The sequence below is a fragment of the Zeus faber genome, assembly GCF_960531495.2.
Source record: "Zeus faber genome assembly, chromosome: 17".
In the NCBI taxonomy this organism is placed as follows: Eukaryota; Metazoa; Chordata; class Actinopteri; order Zeiformes; family Zeidae; genus Zeus; species Zeus faber.
This window is the reverse complement of record NC_137204.1, coordinates 21,350,934-21,364,004: the sequence shown is the minus strand read 5'-3', so window position 1 is coordinate 21,364,004 and position 13,071 is coordinate 21,350,934. Positions and strand designations below refer to the sequence as shown.

The 13,071-nt window shown below is 44.7% G+C and overlaps 1 protein-coding gene across 1 annotated transcript in view; it reads left to right on the top strand.

The window, feature by feature from the left end:
* strbp (spermatid perinuclear RNA binding protein) overlaps positions 1-13,071 on the top strand; it is a gene marked incomplete at its 3' end in the record, with an annotated part of 103,456 nt that overhangs the window by 71,869 nt on the left and 18,516 nt on the right. Inside the window, exons 4-7 of the mRNA XM_080018223.1 lie at positions 2,414-2,688; positions 4,542-4,719; positions 8,570-8,813; positions 12,373-12,485. Coding sequence (XP_079874349.1) covers positions 2,414-2,688; positions 4,542-4,719; positions 8,570-8,813; positions 12,373-12,485 — 810 coding nt within the window. The remainder of the gene's footprint in view (positions 1-2,413; positions 2,689-4,541; positions 4,720-8,569; positions 8,814-12,372; positions 12,486-13,071) is intronic.

Sequence of the window (13,071 nt, the reverse complement as noted above, 5' to 3'; positions counted from 1 at the left end):
TGTGTGTGCGTGCGTGCGCGTGCGTGCGTGTGTGTGTGTCGCTGCGAATGGACGAGAGTTGGATTGTTTCGCTTGACTGGTGTGCGCATCGCACCTAAAGCTTCCTCTTCATCCTCCAACGTCCCACGATTGCAGTTGATCTTAACCGTGATCTCAACTGTTTAGTCAAAAATAATACCGGGGAAAAATCTATAATTTTTACTTTATTTTTGGATTATAATGGGGGGGGGGGCGGAAGAGATAATTAGAGTGGGTTTAAAAAAATTAATAAAAATGTAGAAGCATAATAACCGTTAAGGGGGAAGAGGGATGAGCCACATAAAAAGCTGCGGTTGCTTCAAACACCGAGCGTGCATTTTTCTCCGTGCCGCATAATCTGCAGCGATAGTGATATCCCACAAAGGTAATGGGGATACCAGAAATAGAATTACACGAAAGTACGATGGATTTTTCTTCTTAAGGCGCCAGGAACCCATGCGGCATTTTCACATAATGATCATCAAAAATGCACGTTATATAAGGTATTATGAGCGGCGTTGTAAATACATTATGGATGCGGGGTGAGTTCGTAATGAGGCTGTCGGTAGCCTAAGAATCACCCCGAATAACTCTATGTGCACAGTGTTTATTGTAGTCAACTTTATCATATCGTATTGACTTTTTAATTGAGGATGTTATGTATTTGGTATTCCAGTCAATCGGCAGAGGCTTTTATCCACAGCAACTTATAATGAGTGGATTTTTCGAGTTGTAGACGGTCCAACTGCACATTAAAAGGCACCATCTGAAAAGCCCCCCAATAAGAATAAGTAACACCGGTCGCACACTTGGCCAGGAAGAGGGTTAGAAAGGGAGGAAGGAGGTCTTCCAGAGGACACACGCTCAGCTTAGAGAGTTTGGGAATGAGGGACCAGAGGGGCTGCGTGACACGGATAACATTTTTTAATTAAAAAAAAATAATAATTGTAAAATGTATGAATACCAAATTAGTCATGTGGATATTATGACTAAGCAGGTAGAGGTGTTGATTAGAACAAATTACAACAGTATATACAGTTCAGAAAACGGCGTTACTTTACTGTAATGCAGCCTTAAAGACAACTTTTTAATTATATCATGAAATTGAGATAATCCAAATCCCAGATGATGAAGATGATGATGATGATGAGGGTTGTTTTAATGGAAGAATATGAGGATGTTTCTGCTTTTCTGGCTTCTTGCCCGTTCCCTACACATGGCCTGGTTATGTGCTTTTCTTTTATCCAAGTGGGAAAAAAAAAAGGCTTCTAAGGTATCTGCTTATCTGAGCCGTAAATAGGAGAACTCGCATTTGAACACGGTTTTGTTCAAATGCAGCGCTTTCTATTGATCCATGCTGTGATTACACTCGGGCCCAGCTGGGCTGCACTGAACTCCTTCTTTCCACCTCCTCGCACCTCTTTACATCCCTTTACCCCCACAACCCCCTTTCAAGCTTCTGCATATACTGTATATATTCACTCGAATATATGCTCAGGTGTATGTATGTATGTATGTATATGTAGTATGTATGTATATATAGATATAGATAGATAGATCAAATAAAAAATGTTTTTCCTCTGGCTCCTTTTGTATGCTGTGCTATTCCTGTCTCTTTTCCCTGTCTCCCTCACCCCCACAACCCCTTCTTTTTTTATCCTAAATCTCCTCGAGAGTAAGAAGAGAAACACTGGAGAAGGGGGCGGGGTGTACGTCTACTCCCAGGGACAGAATGCTTGATTGAATTGGAACAGGTGGGACGGTTGGGCGGGCGGCGGGTGGGGGGAGGGCGCGCCGGCCTGTTGAATTTTTACTAGAGCCGGCCGTGTCAGCGTGTGCAATTTGCGTGCGTGCGCCAAGGTTGGTGTCATTAAATGGGATCTGTCAGTGAGTTTGAAATTGATGTCTTGATGATAAATGGAGCGTGTGCGCGAGGAGCGTCCGCACATGCGCAGAAGCTCCGGTGTACACGGCGATGAGTGCGGTGACAGTGTCTTCTATGCAGACCTCTTTTTGTTTATAGACTTTGTCTGGAAGCAATTTTGTGTGTGTGTGTGTGCGTGTGCGTGCAGACTGTTTGTTTTTGTATTTCATTATGGGTTAGCATTTACATTGTGTCTGAGGATTTGAGAGGCAGGAAACGAGTCCCCAGCGCTTGTGTCGAGCTCTGTTTGATTGATTACAGATCAAGCTGTTATTGAATACCTCTCCCGAGAGGCTGTCAGACAACAAAAGGGGTAAAGCGATGTGTCTACATATAACCTTTCTCCCCCACTCAGTTTTGCTAGAAAGTTTGAGTCTAGAGTCTGAGTCAAGGTTGAGATATCTCTCTAACTCGCTCTCTAATTCTCTAACCTCCTCGTTTTTCCTTTTTCCTCTTCCCTCGTTCTGCCAGAGGTCCTTTCGTTCCTTTGGCAATGATGACCGCCATGTCATGGCCAAACACTCTACCATCTACCCCTCCTCACACGACCTGGAGGCCGTCCAATCGCTGGTGTCCACCGTAGAATGCGCTCTCAAGCAGGTCTCTGATTGGCTGGACCAGAGCAGCAGCAGCAGCGGCAGCGACGTGGAAGGCCAGACTGACAGCCAAGCGGCAGACGGCACCAAGGAGGACGAAGCCGCTGACAACCCCAGCGATGAGGCTGAGGACTCCAACGACAGCTACAGGTGTGATGAGTGGGGGGATTTGTGCAATAATTCATGCAAATTCAACCCCATCTCCCAAACTCATCACCCTCTTCTTTCATTGGCAGTAGGCCTACTTAGAAAGATTACACACACACACACACACACACACAGACACGCACACACTCATTGAAACCACTGACAAGTGAAGTGAATAACATTGATCATATCCTTCCAATGGCACCTGTCAAGCGGTGCCATATACAGTATTAGGCAGGAAGTGAACAGTCAGTTTTTGAAGTTGATGTGTTGGAAGCAGGAAAGATGGACAAGCATAAGGATCTGAGCCACTTTGAGAAGGGCCAAATTGTGATGGCTAGATGACTGGGTCAGAGCAGCTCCAAAACGACAGGTCTTGTGGGGTGTTTCCGGTATGCAGTGATTAGTACCTACCAAAAGTGGTCCGAGGAAGGACAACCGGTGAACCGGCAACAGGGTCATGGGTGTCCAAGGGCTCATTGATGCACGTGGGGAGTGAAGTCTAGCCCGTCTGGTTCCATCCCACAGAAGAGCTACTATAGCACAAATTGCTGTAAAAAATGCTGCTATGAGGTGTCACAGTGCATCACAGCTTGCTGTGTATGGGGCTGCGTAGCCGAGACTGTTCAGAGTGTCCATGTTGACCCCTGTCCCCCACCAAAAGCACCTTCAATGGGCACGTGAGCGTCAGAACTGGACCATGGAGCAATGTAAGAAGGTGGCCTGGACTGATGAATCACGTTTTCTTTGACATCATGTGGATGACCAGGTGTGTGTGCATCCTTTACCTGGGAAGAAATGGCACTACATTTACATTTACATTTAGTCATTTAGCAGACGCTTTTATCCAAAGCGACTTACAATTGTTCAAACACCGACGGACGCAGCCATTAGGAGCAATGAGGGGTTAAGTGTCTTGCTCAAGGACACTACAGCATGCTAGCAGGAGGAGCCTGGGATCGAACCAGCAACCTTTAGATCACTAGACCACCAGCTCTACCGCCTGAGCTACCATCCCCAGGATGCACTATGTATATTCGGCTGGTAAACCTTGGTCCTGGCATTCGTGTGTGTTACTTTGATACATATCACCTACCTTAACATTGATGCAGACCAAGTTCACCCCTTCATGGCAACGGTATTCCCTGATTGCAGTGGCCTCTTTCAGTAGGATTATGCACCATGCCACACTGCAAAAATGTTCAGGAATGGTTTAAGGAACATGACAAAGAGTTCAAGATGTTGAGTTGGCCTCCAAATTCCTCAGATCTCAATCGATGGAGCATCTGTGGGATGTGCTGGAACAACAAGCCCAATCCATGGAGGCCCTGCCTCGCAACTTACAGGACTTAGAGAACCTGCTGCTTACGTCTTGGTGCCAGACACCACAGGACACCTTCAGAGGGCTTGTGGAGTCCATACCTCCACGGGTCAGAGCTGTTTTGGGAGCACAAGGGGGACCTACACAATATTAGGCAGGTGGTTTTAATGTTGTGCTGATCGGTGTGTTTGTATATATATGTACTGTACTATATATGTGTGTATATATAAATATATATTCTTGGATTTTTTCTTTAACTTGTGCCACATTAGGAGGAACAAGGTTGAAATCAGGTTAGTCAGTGATTCATTTAGTGTTTTTCAGCATTTGACAGCTATTTCCAAGCCGTGAAAGAGACTAGTGCCAGGTTAATAACTACCTCCATCAATTGAATTGTCAAAGAACAAGGCACGTCACTCCCAATGAAATTATTGTACAATTAGTGATGTGAGAAGTCCAAATATTAACAAGTGACTTCTCAACGTTGAATTGAGCCTTTTTCTTTCTTTTCTCTCCTCCTCCTCCTCCCATGCAGGGAGTCTGGTGGAGGTGGAGGCGGCGCAGTGCTGTGTGGAGTGATGAGGATTGGCCTCGTGGCCAAAGGTCTCCTGATCAAAGACGATATGGACCTGGAGCTGGTGCTGATGTGTCGGGACAAACCCACACAGACGCTGCTGGACACCGTCCTTCTCCACCTGCCCACACAGATACAGGTGGGACACACACACACACACACAGACACACACACACACACACACACACACACACACACACACACACAAATACTGTATGCACAAATGGGTGTAAATGGGAAGCTACTGGACTCTCTCATTTTCCCTCTCTGTATGACTCCCTGTCTGTCTCTCAATTCGCTCCAATTCAAAAGGCTTTATTGACATGGAAAACATACGTTTACATTGCCGAAGCAAGGGGAAAACAAAAAAGTAAAGTTAAAACGGAAAAATGTTAATGTGGCAGCGAAAAACTGTATTTAAAAATGTATATACAATAAAAAATATACAGTGGGGCAAAAAAGTATTTAGTCATCCACCAATTGTGCAAGTTCTCCCACTTAAAAAGATGAGAGAGGCCTGTTATTGTTATCATAGGTACACTTTGACTATGAGAGACAGAATGGGGGGAAATAATCCAGGAAATCACATTGTAGGATTTTTAATGAATTAATTGGTAAATTCCTCTGTAAAATAAGTATTTGGTCACCTACAAACAAGCAAGTTTTCTGGCTTTCACAGACCTGTAACTTTTTCTTTAAGAGGCTCCTCTGTCCCCCACTCGTTACCTGTATTAATGACACCTGTTTGAACTCGTTATCAGTATAAAAGACACCTGTCCACAACCTCAAACAGTCACACTCCAAACTCCACTATGGCCAAGACCAAAGAGCTGTCAAAGGACACCAGAAACGAAATTGTAGACCTGCACCAGGCTGGGAAGACTGAATCTGCAATAGGTAAGCAGCTTGAAGAAATCAACTGTGGGAGAAATTATTAGAAAATGGAAGACATACAAGACCACTGATAATCTCCCTCGATCTGGGGCTCCACGCAAGATCTCACCCTGTGGGGTCAAAATGATCACAAGAACGGTGAGCAAACATCCCAGAACCACACGGCGGGACCTAGTGAATGACCTGCAGAGAGCTTGGACCAAAGTAACAAAGGCTACCATCAGTAACACACTACGCCGCCAGGGACTCAAATCCTGCAGTGCCAGACATGTCCCCCTGCTTAAGCCAGTACATGTCCAGTCCCGTCTGAAGTTTGCTAGAGAGCATTTGGATGATCCAGAAGAGGATTGGGAGAATGTCATATGGTCAGATGAAACCAAAATAGAACTTTTTGGTAAAAACTCAACTTGTCGTGTTTGGAGGAGAAAGAAAGCCGAGTTGCATCCAAAGAACACCATACCTACTGTGAAGCATGGGGGTGGAAACATCATTCTTTGGGGCTGTTTTTCTGTAGAGGGACCAGGACAACTAATCCATGTAAAGGAAAGAATGAATGGGACCATGTATCGTGAGATTTTGAGTGAAAACCTCCTTCCATCAGCAAGGGCATTGAAGATGAAACGTGGCTGGGTCTTTCAGCATGACAATGATCCCAAACACACCGCCCGGGCAACGAAGGAGTGGCTTCGTAAGAAGCATTTCAAGGTCCTGGAGTGGCCTAGCCAGTCTCCAGATCTCAACCCCATAGAAAATCTTTGGAGGAAGTTGAAAGTCCGTGTTGCCCAGCGACAGCCCCAAAACATCACTGCTCTAGAGGAGATCTGCATGGAGGAATGGGCCAAAATACCAGCAACAGTGTGTGAAAACCTTGTGAAGACTTACAGAAAACATTTGACCTCTGTCATTGCAAACAAAGGGTATATAACAAAGTATTGAGATGAACTTTTGTTGTTGACCAAATACTTATTTTCCACCATAATTTGCAAATTAATTCTTTAAAATTCAGACAATGTGATTTTCTGGATTTTTTTTTCTCATGTTGTCTCTCATAGTTGAGGTATACCTATGATGAAAATAACAGGCCTCTCATCTTTTAAAGTGGGAGAACTTGCACAATTGGTGGCTGACTAAATACTTTTTTGCCCCACTGTATATATTAAAATATATTTTTAAATATAAAAAAAATATATACAACGTATGTAAAGATAACCTAAAGTTATGATAACTCTGTCTCATTTTCTCTCGCCAGCCACAAAAGCACAGCTTCTGTCCAAGACAAATAATGGCCAAGGTCCTAATCCATGCTTCTCTTAGAAATTGATTTTTTCAAAAAAGCTCAGGCCATCTCACTGCAGCACATCATTGTGTGATTGAAAATGGAGGGTCGGAGGTGTTGTGGTCGAGTCGTGTTTCATTTTAATGGCGACAACAAAAGCTCCCCCACAGCAGACTCTGGTGACCGACAGGAGCAGAAGGAGCAGACCAGCAGCTGTCTCGCTCTAAACTGTTGCCTCCGCATCTCGCATCAATTATTTATAATGGGAAAGTATTCCGTAGTAGGGGCCGACAACATCCTCCTCCTCCTCCTTCTTCTTCTTCTTCTTCTTCTTCTTCTTCTTCTTCTTCTTCTTCTTCTTCTTCTTCTTCTTCTTCTTCTTCTTCTTCTTCTTCTTCTTCTTCTTCTTCTTCTTCTTCTTCTTCTTCTTCAGAGAGAGAGATTTTTGCAAAATACACTTACATACACTAAAAACAAACATTGTTATTGTAAACAATATTACAATCCATACTTTGGGGTCATCAATTTGGAGCGAAACCTCGAAGCATCACGATCATTCCGCAGTGAATGGTTTTCATTCTTGAACTCATAACTAAAGCTTGACACTACGGACGTAAATGCAGATCATCTATTAACTCCAAAATAGTTTACAAGTCTTTTTCGGGGCAAGCACCCCTGTCCCAAAAATAATCAATTTGGTCATGCCGCCATGTCACTCGCATCAATTACACAGGCCGTGCCCTGTTTAGAATTTGCGGGCGGGCGTGCATGTTCATGTTTTTGAACGCGCTTGCCTTCCCCTTAAATCTGAGGATCAGCACGGTTCCAACAACATTTACATATTCTCTTAATCCCGTGTTCAGATTCCTATTAACAGCCACACACCTGCACAGTTGCCATGATGGATCTTCTTTACACATGATGTGTAGAATAACATCCAGTATCGATGGAAGGCAAACCCTAAACACTCCCCATCACGCTAAAGCACCTGACAGCCACACACAGATCATAACGTGTCTCCTCCTGTTACAGGGGATTAGAGGCTGTGCCCGCTTTCATATCAAATAATCATTTCAAAAGACACTTTCTCTCTTTTAAACCATTGACTCGATCCCGCCGCTCCTCATAATCTGTTTAGCAAATGCATGCTTTGTATCCCGGGATATGAGGCAGCGACGACTAGGTTGGATTTGCATTATTTACCTAATGAGCCTGCTGTATTAAAGTCAATGCTTCACCTGTTTTTTTTTTTTTGTTTTTTTCTAAAAATCTGAAAAAGAGGCTCCCGGTCTGAAAGGAATACAAAATATAATGAAAAACAATGTAAAATATGCTAATTATTATGGATGTAGATGCAGATATCAGAGTAGGGTACCTTTTTGGCATGTATCCCAATTCGAAAAAATCTAATTTAATAGGCACATCAATCAAATATTGAACATAGTAGACTTTATTTTCTGCCTATTTGACACGTAGATGCTTCTTAGAATCTCCGATAGAATACCATGGCTTATACCTGAATCCCCAGGGCAAATGGTCTTTATTGTTTACGGGTAGCAAAAGTAATGTGGTGGAACTTTACTCTGTATTAGCTGGTATTTAAAGTTTACGACTCCATATCAGCAGTGAAAAGAAGCAGGGTGCCTGCATTTCCCAAATCCCGACTCTTGTAATCAAAATATGCTTTTCTATGTTCCGTGACCGCTGTGGTGGAGACGGGCTGGTGGTGCCAGGGCGAGACATTTGCTGCTTTGTCCGCTCCCATGTGATGACCCTTGACCCCCGACCCTCCCAACTACGTTTGTTTGACACATGGCAGAAGCTGACGGAGGAAAAATACGAGGTGACAAGTTCCCTGCCCGAGGCGGCCATTTTGGTGCAATCTTCAGCGGAGCCCAAGCTCACCCTGAAAATCACGCTCACCTCTCCGGCCATGAGGGAAGAGGAGGAGGAGGAAGAAGAGGAGGAGGAGAATGAGAATGAGGAGGAGGAGGAGGAGGCCGAGGAGGCTGCAGCGGTGGAAGATGGGGAGCAAAAGGATGAGGAGGTGGATGACGTGCGAGGTAGGAACACCCAGTTGGGCACCTCCAAAAAAGGTGCCCTTTTTGGGGGGTTTTCACTGCAACCAGCTGAACACAGATGAGCGCGCGCGCACACACACACACACACACACACACACACACACACACACACACACACACACACACACACACACACACACACACACACACACACACACACACACACAACCCCCAAGATTTGCGCTTCTGTCTGTTACCAGGAATTTATTTTATTTTCATTTTTTACTGATGTCACTTTAAAAAAAACAAACAGAACCAATCATGATATACTGTCTATATGTACACACACATACAAATTGTACACACTAAATCAAAGGGATCTTTTTTTTATTTTCACATGTCGAGTCACACCAAAAGCGTCCCCGTCTCCATGGGCGGCAGCGGGTTCCGGCGTTGGGAGGAGGGACATTCTAATTGGTTGTGTGTGTTGGGGGGGGGGGGGGGGGGGGCGATCAATAACCAAAACGAGCGACTGAGCTGCCCATCTGTCCTGAGGTCCCCGTCCAGCCACACACCGGGCCCTCTGAGAGAGATGAGATGTAGCACCGAGGTTACCTGTATATCATGCCACGTGCCAAAGCAAGATGGAGGACACCTGCGCACGCACGCACGCACGCACGCACGGACACACGCACACACACACACACACACACACACACACACACAAACACACAGAGTTTGTCCCTGATGGGTCAAGGTGCCTGTCTCGTTGACAAATGACCTTATATCTCACCCAGGTGTCTCATTGGTCAGAATTTATCCGCTACCAGTCAGGGGGGTGGAGGGGGGAGTGGGGGTGGAGGGGTGGTGGTGGAAACAACAGCACAAATAGAATGTGCAAGGTCTCATACAGTAGCTTAACACATTAACAAATTAGCACGTGCGCGCACACACACACACACACACACACACACACACACACACACACACACACACACACACACACACACACACACACACACACACACAGTAAGAGCTTGATCAGGCCTGACTGGCACCAGTGCTGTTGAGCAGGTTTTTACACTGGACTGGAGGGAAATTGACCAGCTTTGTGCTGGAGGAATTTTAATGATTGATCTAGTTATAGCACGAGTTATAATGGGCAAGCTATAATTGTTTTAATGTTTATCTCTCCGCCAAACACACGCGCTTTCTCATGAAGCCGCACATTCCGCTGTTCTAGTTTAACTACTTCCTCATTAATGCATTTCATGTCAAATGTTTAAATACACGTTGGCTGCTTGACCTCTAATCAATGGGTCGATGCTCGCCTCTCATCCGAGGACGGCTATCTGCTTTATTGATTACTTAATTGTATTCAACATATTGACGGGATCACCGACAAGAGATTGAGTGCTGGAAAATTGAAATCCTCGGCCCGGTAGGAGTAGGAATTACACGGAAGCGAGTTGTTCAAAAATCTGTATCGGAATTTTAAGGAATGTAAGTAAGTAAGAGATCAGGGGAAACCTGCGAGGGAGGGACAGGGATGCAGCGCTCCTCTAGATGTGCATCTGGGACCCTCTGACAGCCCATCAGATACACAGATATCAATCTCTCTGCCTCTCCTCTCTCTCTCTCTCTCTCTCGCTCATTCACGCGCGCGCACACACACACACACACACACACACACGCACACGCACGCACGCACACACACACACACACACACACAGTCTCCAAACAATATAAATCAGAGGAGAAGGTCTTATATTGTCATAGTGGCCAGATGAGTTCAGGGATAAAAGTGAAATACACGTCATCGTATTAATCTACAGCACATCGGAGGCGCTTTCGGCATCTCCACTTAAAACCAACTCACTACTTGGAGGGAAGTGATGAGGTAGAACGCCTAACTTAAACCTGGAAGGTTTTTAAGTGCGTTTTTTTCTTTTTTGTTTTGTTTTACCGCCTGGAAGTCTCATGCACACTTACTCCCTCTCCGGATGTCCCATGTTACCGCACTTGAGTCTTCCGTATACAACCACGTTTGATTCGGCTCGCTTTTCAGACGGTGGAGTTTGTTTTTGTTTTTGTTTTTTTATACCTGGAGTGTCCACCGCTGGAATGCGCAGATGTGCGGCGGTGGCTCCACCCGTCCGATGTGTTGGGAAGCGGAAATCAAACCCTTGTATGCGTATAATAAACATGGGAATGCTCTCTTGTACCAAGCACAGCGCTCCGCCCAAACCCTTCCTCCGAAACCTTCCCGTGTCGTGTGTTTGCCTCAGACTGGGTCAAACGTTATCTTGGATTTTCTTTCCTTCCAGTTCTGCTTTCGGGGCGCTTGATTCGGTGTTTTTGTCGGACCAGGCACTTCGCGGCGCAAGGTGTTTGAGTTTATTCGACCGCCGCATTTCCTGCCTGTGGAATCAAGCGTGTCTTAAGTAAAGCCAAAGAAAGAAACATCTCCTATTTTGTCTCCGGCCTAGTGAGGACCGAGTCAAAATAAAAAATTTTAAAAATCTGAACCCTCTTTAAATACATAAGGAGAGCTTAGTTCGGCTTGTTAGACACATTCAAATGAGTGGGGGCCTCCAAAAAGAATGCGAACTCACCCACGTTCTGTGTCTGACCAGAGGAATCTAACGCTCCTTAAGTATTTGCTTTGTGTATGTCTGAAGGTGGGGGGCTCTCCATCCCAAAAAGTTGGCCTCTCTCTCCTTGTGGTCCTAAACTCTACAGTCTCGTAGACCTGAGCGTGACAAAATATAATGAACTAATTAAATTGAACAGGATGTTTCGTTTTCCAGTAGGTGTCGTGTCACTCATTGTACGTACTTATAATGTTCAGTTTCACAAATATTAAGGCTTAAAAGTTGTCAAAACGTCTGAATTACAACATTGACATGATCTGAATGAATTTATCCATTTTATATATCGACAGATTTAAGTACATTGAGGTCTTTCTGTTGTAAAAGCCTACCACTGAATAGGTACCTTCATATTGAACATAGAGAGATATCCAAAACCAACCCTATTTCTACCCAAAACTGAACTCTGCCCTGCACAAGATATATATGACACTTTATACACATCTGACATAGTTTATTGAGTAGGAGAGAGGCGATTTGTCCAAAAATCACTCTTAGATTTCATTAAAATTTGTGTCGTGTAAGTATAACATTTAATGTGACACCTGCTGACACTCGTTATTTACCAACGGTAGACACATTGCATTGTTGAAAATAACCCCCAAAAAAATACGAAACTTTTTTTTTTTTTTTTTTAATCTGCCCCCCAAGTGTAGAGAAGCGTGCAAGCTCCCCGTCACACCTCAGATCTGTGATTGTAGAGAACTCTCTTTAATGGGAGGGAGGAACGACTTTGTGGCGTGGATAGCCCCCTGGATGTCCGTGTGCGTGTCTGTGCGGTGCATTCACACAGTGCCGGTGTGTTTGCACACATTCACATGCGCACACACACACACACACACGCACACGCACACACACACACACACACATGCACTCTATGGAAACGGGTGTGTGCGCAAGTATGTGTGTGTTTATGATCTCTATATCGGGTTGTTATTGTTTTGTGGCAGTGTTGGGTGCTGCTGCGCGCAGAGTGGAGGCTGTGGAGGAGGAGGGCGAGGTGCTGGATAGACACAGATGTCTGTTGGCCCTGGCAGCGCTGCGACACGCCAAGTGGTTCCAGGTCGGCACCCACTCACTTCCTGTCTTCCTGCCCGTGCTCCTTGTAGCCCGACGATACGCCCCAGTTGGTACGGTCCCTGGCGGATCGCGTGGCTTCCGCTTAATACGCACTCATGAAAAATTTAGACGCGTATAGTCGCGAGGGGAGAGGGAATGCCACGTTTTTTTTTTTGTTGTTGTTTTTTTTCTCTCCATAAGATAACACTTTATTAATCCCTGGGTGGAATTTCAGGTGTTAAGCAGCAGAAGTTGACAGAGCAGTGCAAATCAAAAAAAAAAAAGATAAAATAAAAGGAAATGCCCAAAAATGTAATTATACACATACTAATTTAAGGAGAACTGAACCGTGAACAGCACTAGTTTTGACTGCACAAATATGGGCAGGTGATAGCTACGCTAAATGAAAGTACAAATAGTATATAGTGTGCTGCAATAATATGCAGGGATGGCACTAGTAAATATGCTGGTATGGTAAATATATGCATAGCCATATTGTTTAAATACATCTACCTATAGTCTCGAGCAATAGCAGTATCATAGTGGAAAAACTATGGTATTATTATAACAGCAGCACATCCTAATGATAA